The sequence below is a fragment of the Coenobita brevimanus genome, chromosome 14 (assembly GCF_032717465.1).
Source record: "Coenobita brevimanus isolate Jiangsu-jjx chromosome 14, ASM3271746v2, whole genome shotgun sequence".
NCBI lineage: Eukaryota > Metazoa > Arthropoda > Malacostraca > Decapoda > Coenobitidae > Coenobita > Coenobita brevimanus.
Window position 1 is genome coordinate 23,496,676 of NC_136967.1, and position 7,563 is coordinate 23,504,238.

At 41.3% G+C, this 7,563-nt stretch overlaps 1 protein-coding gene across 1 annotated transcript; it reads left to right on the forward strand.

Annotated features, from left to right (window-relative positions):
- Positions 1-2,397: 2,397 nt before the first annotated feature.
- On the forward strand, positions 2,398-7,348 carry LOC145390161 (uncharacterized). Its single transcript, XM_080265191.1, has 4 exons — positions 2,398-2,600; positions 3,088-3,316; positions 5,512-5,609; positions 7,186-7,348. The coding sequence occupies exons 1-4, from the start codon at positions 2,398-2,400 to the stop codon at positions 7,346-7,348; spliced, it is 693 nt and encodes a 230-aa protein (XP_080121317.1).
- The last annotated feature ends 215 nt before the right edge of the window (positions 7,349-7,563 follow it).

The window sequence follows — 7,563 nt, forward strand, 5'->3', positions numbered from 1 at the left end:
CATAATTCCATCTTTATAAAGCACTGATCGGACCACTGCTCACATATTCAACGTTAAACCTATCCCTTTTGGACAAAAGTAACATCCTAAATTTACCGAGAATTCAAAACAAAGACATTTTTTGGGCATTACGCGTACGATGGGATGATTTTCAAACCAACACTAACATTCATGAACGCGCTCACATTCCACTCATCAACAAATACATTCATTTTCTACAAGAAAAACAAATCACCAAATTCACAGACACTCATAACAACTTCACCGACTTCTTTTTACAGATAACATCACCCACAAAACCTCTCGCCAACCTTCACCCTGACGCAAGACCTGCACCCTTGTTCATTTATTGACTTATTATTTTTGTTTTACACTGCTGCAATAATTACTGGTTATCCATCTCATAACCAACAACCCACATCCTCAATATCCTGAACTACTCCAACGCCCATCATCATGGTCATGACAACGTATACCCTGACATCCTCATCCTCCACCATTCCCCTCCACAAGCTCCTCAACATCACGACAACCTACCCTAACATCCTCATCCTCCACAATACCTCTGCCTAAGTTCCTCATTGTCATGAAACGTACCCTAACATCCTGCCCAAGCTCCTGGAGCCGTCAAGATGAGCCCGAGAGTCAGCCAACAGCCTTGATTTGCACAAGAGAAAGCCTGTAGATCACCCCCTCCTCCACCATGCAGCGCTTTAATTAAAGACACTTGTACGTGCTAACATCCCCCATTCCCAACAACGAACACAGGCATGTTGGGTTAAGCCCCGACACTCTTTCCCTTCAGCTAATTTCTTTCTCTCTCACTAAAAAAAAAAAAAAAAAAAAAAAAAAAAAATGCAGACTACACAATGCAACCAGGGGACCTGAACTCTCAGTAAGACCGGGAGCATAAACTAAAGGCGCCGTCACACTGGGACAAAAGTGGCTAACATGCGATCCAGTTTTGCGAGCCAAAACGGCTAGCAGAGTCGAGTGCCCGTCACACGTGAGTGTTTTTGCGAGCCGAAACGGCTAACAGTGTTGTCTGCCTTGGCGCCTCGTGGTCATTTGTAAACAAACCTCCAAGGAGTACCCACTCCCTTTTCCTCAGTTTCTGTAACCGCCTCACATACTTTAGCAACTCCAGGGCCACAGAGCAGTCTACTAGAGTTTTCCTCGTCGCAGGATCCATATAGAATACTGGTCACTATCTGGTTTCCACTTGTTGTCTGGAAATAAAGCAGACAGCCTCCTTGGCTGGTCACTGGAGTGTCCGAATACTGATTTAATGTCACAAGAAAAAAATAGAAGTGAATAAAAAACACAAGAATTAAATTATGTTTACTTTACAGTTTTAGTTAAAGTTTCCTTCTGTGAATAACAGAATACTTTCTCACCAGTTACAAAATTAATATAGGCTCATTTGGGTTCTAATCCCACCAACAAGCTGTGGACGAAAATTGTTATACATTCTGTCTCGCATGAGAAATCTCGCTCGCTGTGGGTCAGTTTGGCTAGCGGCTCACAAAACTGGCTCACATATTACCCACTTTTGTTCCAGTGTGACGGCACCTTAAGGTCTAGCTCCGGCAACATCCTGTGTCCTCTATGCCCTGGTTGCATGAAATTCACCACACATACACATTCACTCTGTACTTTCCTTCCTTCTCACCCCCCTTTTCTATACGTTATTCATTCATTCATTCAATCATAAATATCCGTTCATGCTACACATCATCCTATCAGTTATTATGCACACTTATCTATCATAAAGTGACTCACTACTAAGTACAGAAAACTTTTTCAAACCCATCACTTAATTAAAAAATAAAGATAAACGCTTATTACAACGTATAACCTCAGTCAAACTATCAACTCATTCATCACTAGGAAGATCAATCATCAGGTAGCTTGCTAGTCAATTCTGATAAGTAACTCATTTATAGAAGCATTTATCAGCCAGTTAATTTACCCTTTAACCAGCCTGCTAGTCAGTAAGTCAACTAGTCTATCAGACTGACTTCAATCTTCACCTAGTTGTTACCCACACCATCAGTCAGCTCATCATCAAACCTATTAACACTTTTAGAAGCCTATGACTCACTCGGATGAAGAATATCGTCTGGTGTGGGATACTGGAACTGTTCCGACTGAGGGAGTGGGCTATTGGGGATAACATTAACTCACAGGTTCTTACACTAACCAAAACAACATAGTCTGACGTTAGCTGCAATAGTGGTGACAATTAACACTCTCAGCCTCTTTTGGTCACTAAGTTTAACAAAATCATGTTGCATTTGCTGGAAAGAACACTAATATTATCTATCCTCTGCAGACCATCAAATGCACCATCATTTAGTCTATCCATTCCTTCCTTCCAAAACACCTCACCTCAGAATGTCACAGCCAGTGGACTTCGGCTGTTCCTTCGGCTTGCCAGTCAATGTGGCCAAGTTTGCGTCTGGCGTACTGACCGGCAGCCCTCTCACCAGCTTCCTTGTCGTCGTACTAGCCTTCTTCGTGCTGATGGCCGTCCTCGCCGTCCCAATCTCCTCCCTCCTCAACATGCCCATTTTCCCCGGTCTCCTGCCCAACGCACGGTGAGATTTGGTTGGACTACCATGGAACACACTGAGATGACCTTTGACTGGATTTGATTCTAAAAGACTGCACTATGGTGCATTAGAGTAATTGGTTAGAAAAGGGTAGGTCAAATTGAATTTGATTTCTTTTGGAAAGATGAGCTGAACTTGATTGGTCTTGGTTGGAAAGTCTAATTGGAATTTGAGTGAACTTGATTGGAAAAGACTCGGCTGAGACTGATATTACGTTATTTTCATGGAAAAAGTTGTGCAAAGTTTTATCGGTCTTGGTTGGAAGGGACTTGGCTGAATTTGACTGATCTTGGTTGGTTTGACTGAACTTGGATGAAAGAAACTAGCTGAATGTAAACTGGAAATGGCTTGAAAGCACTGGCTTGGGTTTCACTGAACTTGGTTAGAACTGGCTCTTACAAGTCTCAACTTGAGAAAAAAAAAATACATGAAAAGAATACAAATGCTCAAGAACTTTCACGCTTTTATTCAGATCTCTCGGAGGCGGTGAGAACATTTCTGAGGCTCTGGAGGAGCTCACGAGATCGAGGACTATGGAGGACTTCTTGAGTGAACCCTTAGACGATTTCCTGCAACGGGTAATGGGTGGTGAGGAGGCAAGGACTACCCAGAATGTGGGCGACTTCGTGAGCAGGGTGGCCAAGTCTCTCACCCCGGTCCTCTCCATCCTTGACTATGATAACGCTTTTGCTGCCGTACAGGTGATGAAGTACATTTTGTTTTGTTTTTTTCTATGACCATGATGCAATTAATTTTGCATTATACACATCCTTGCACTCCTCTGTCTTTTATGCCACATGAAAATCGACATAGTCTGCAAATATACAGTATGTGTATATATATATATATATATATATATATATATATATATATATATATATATATATATATATATATATATATATATATATATATATATATATACGGTAGGTGGGGGCGCTCACCATCCACTCACTTGATGTAATGCTGCTCTCAGGTATCTGTTCTTTCCTCTCCTCCATTCTTCTTTCCATCCATCCTCTTCTGTCTTTCTTCCCTTCATTCTTTCCTCTTTCTTCTACCTGCGGGTGACTTTACACTCTTTCTTGTGTCTTTCTTTCCTTCATTCTTTCCTCTTCCTTCTGCCTGTGGGTGACTCTACACTGAGTGACAAGCCAAATGGTTTCCTGTACACCAGGAAACCATTTACTACGCTGGGTGGTAACCATATAACCAAATTTTGGCTCCTGGTGGTTTAGTGGGTAATAAAAGTGCTCCAGTCTAATTGAGCCAGTGAAGGTTTGTATCCAAAGGGTGGTTGGGGTTTATTGCTCACGTAATGCCACTCAGGGATGAGTGAGGCTGGTCACTCTTATCTTAAATGCCAGGACCAACTTTCCTTGCCCCGGGCTCCTACGCTCCTCATGGGGCAACGTAGGATTAGATGATGGATGGATGGATGGATGGATAGAGAGAGAGAGAGAGAGAGAGAGAGAGAGAGAGAGAGAGAGAGAGAAATTACGTGCAGTTGTCGAAAATGAACTGGTAAGGAAAAGGTACCAGGCAAGAGGGAGGCTCCTAAGCTGACGAGAATACCGGTCCAAGCCTCTTACCCACGTTCTCTCTACCCTTGGCCAAGAGAACCCCGTGGCTGACGTGCAGCCGCGAAAGGAAGTATTATTACTGCCACGGGATTCGCAAACAATCTTGTAGTCAGTTCGGTGTCGTAGTAAAATTTTTTTTGCTGGAAGGCGAAGGCAATGAGAGTGTAGAAACCTCCTACTGTATATCTCTTGTTCTCCCTAAAGGAAAAAAAAAAAATCCTAGTTATAACATGGACCTGATCAAATATTCTTGCGAATCAAGGTGAAAATGAAAAAGGACTTATGGTCGTGTGTGCCCTATGTATTATTTCTTGAGAAGGATGGCCAAATCTCTGTTTGTGAATCAACGCATCAATGAAGAAATGGCATTATAGGTATTTTTTATCTGTGTATTATTTCTTGAGCAAGATGGCCAAGATCCACACTCATTTTCTCTCCATCCTAGACTATGGTAATTCCCTTGGTAACGCAGAGGTGAGAAACGAATGATGGGCATGGATTTGTTTTGAATTCATTGTGCAGCGGATTGCCGAAAAGGAGGATTTATAACCATATGCTCATTTTTTTTCTTTTTTTTTTCCATATTTTTAGAATTGTTCTTTTAATGAACCAAGTCGACATTATTTTCTTCATTCGCAAACACTCGTCGAAAGCAGGCATTAGCCGTGTTATGCTGGACCACTTTTTTTTTTTTTTTTTTTTTCTGGCAGAGTTAATTTTCATAATTCTTAATCTGTTGCTCCTATTTCCATTAATCATCATCATCATAGTCATACTCGTTAATAATAACGGTTCTTTACAGCATAATCACTGTGGGCTGTATTTGCATCTTCGTTATCATGTAGAGCAAGGTCAACTCAAACAGTTCTGACATGATTTGGAGCAAACTTGGTCGAGGTGCTGAGGGTCAGGCAAGGATGAAATGATTTGAAAATGATAGAGCAATGTTCAGAGGTCAGATTCACAGGGAAAGGTCAAAAACTGAACCCTTTCACCATCTGTAGGGCGCAAGTATTGGACTGTCCTAGTGTGTGTGTGTGTGTGTGTGTGTGTGTGTGTGTGTGTGTGTGTGTGTGTGTGTCTCTCTCTCTCTCTCTGTGTGTGTGTGTGTGTGTGTGTGTGTGTGTGTGTGTGTGTGTGTGTGTGTGTGTGTGTTTAAACTTGATTTGAGCTAAGGGAAGATCTTACAAAGTATAAGGTTAGAAAAGTCTGTATAATTTCCCCTTTAATATGTTGTTGCTACCACTAGATATTTATGCAGCAAAGGAGAGTGAGAGTAAGTATTAATTCCCCTGTCTTTCCTTTGTGCTCAGGTGCCGGGGGAGGGTTGCCGTCAGCGCCTCATGTGCCACGTCCACACCCAGGTCAAGATCCTGCCATCCTTCCTGCAGCGGGCATACGGATATCTCGGGTTAGTCCTCAACAGTACATGATCTGCCCCTGTTTATCCTATTTATTACTCCTATTGAAGAAGAGAAGTGGCATATATCAATGAGATTCAATGCGAAAGGGAAGACAAGAAGGAAGGGACAGCATAAGAATACGGTACAGATAACAAACAGAGTGACCACCTGCCTTTAATTTCTGGGGTCAGTTTTTTACAGTGGAGTTTCTTGCCCCCTTCAGGTACTTATTTATTTGCCATTTATTTTTATATTCCGCTTGGGTTTACGGATATTTTGGGATCAGTCCTCTCCGTAACAACCTCATTATCACTGTTTATTGATTTATTTACAACAGTAGACCAAGAAAGTGAAGCTGGGAGGGTGTAGGGCAGCTTATGACGACAGAGATTAGGAAAAGTGACTAAGTGGATTAACAGGCACACTATCATGCTGTTTTATGGCATATCTGAGTGTGCTTGGGAGAAAGAAGGTTAACTTATGATTTTCAAATGTAAGGCAGGAGAGAGAGAGAGAGAGAGAGAGAGAGAGAGAGAGAGAGAGAGAGAGAGAGATCGCTGTGCAGGAATTATGGTGTCTGCCACTTTTATTGTTGTTGTTTCTTGCTTTTGTTGTTATTGTCATTTACCATGTCCATAATTGCTAGAATAAGCCTACTATCAGCTTACAAACACTTCCCTGTTTATTTATGCGGTACCAGCTAAATAATTTTTAGACTGATAGAACGAATAGATGCCTAAGACCTTTTTCTAATGGCATTGCTGTTATTCCCTCCATAACTTTTCCTTTTTTCTGCATTACAAGCACCACACATGTTCATCCGGTAGACAGACAATATTACTGTTTTAGATCATGAATGTCGTACTTCGGACTCTATTTTCTCAAGTTCAAAAAAAAAATGATAGAACATTGTGCAGTTTTTTTCTCCATGATCATTATCAAGGACTCATAACACTTCTTTCATTTCAGCTTTCAAAGTATCATCTTCAAAAATAGCAAACAAAACTTTCACCTTTAAATCCTTAGAAGCTGCTCACCATTCTCATCTTATCTCCCCCATAATATCACCTTTTTTATATGGCTTAGGCTACCACTTAAACTTCTTTTCTCTTCTAGATGGATTAAGTGGAGGCATATCTTGGTAACAAAAAAGACTCCTTTCCTTTGAACCAGAAGTTGATTTTCTTGAAGAAAGACATTGTCTCTCACATTCTCTTTCACTAAATATAACCTTTATCAATAATGAACATCACATGTGCTTCTTTAATTTTAGTACCTTTCATATTATAAAATCTGTAGGCCATATGTCTAGAGAGAAGTTACCTTCTGTCTCCCAAAATATTATCGTGATCAACGTCTGAACCTTACTTCATACTGATTATCACTTCTATATATTGCACACTTCTCTTTTTCTATTTATCATCATCATCATATGATCATCGTCATCCAAACAGTTAACTCATTATCACGGCTATATATCTCTTTGAAATAACCCTCACCTTTTTTACTTTACTACACAATGAACACTCACCTCTCCTACTCTGTCACATAATAACACACACCTATTTTTTGCTACTCCCGTAGACCTCATCTTCAACACAAGCAGCAGTACTTGCAGGCCATCGTGATAGGGCTGGGGGGCGGGAACTGCAACAAGGCCTTCCCACACTGCCCTTACGACGTACCTCAGATGGCAGCCTTCATACCCTTCCTCCAGAACAAGGGATACCACTCTAACAGGCTCTAAGAACTTTTGTTACCACTGTAGCAGACTTTGAGAACAAGTGCTAACGTCTAAATAGCTTCCATGCACTACTATCTGTTACCCATCAAGAGCAAATCCTGCCATTGCACGAGCCTGTGACAACAAGACCACCACCATTCCATTCAAACTATTTTAGTTTTATCCATGTGTGTGTGTGTGTGTGTGTGTGTGTGTGTGTGTGTGTGTGTGTGTGTGTG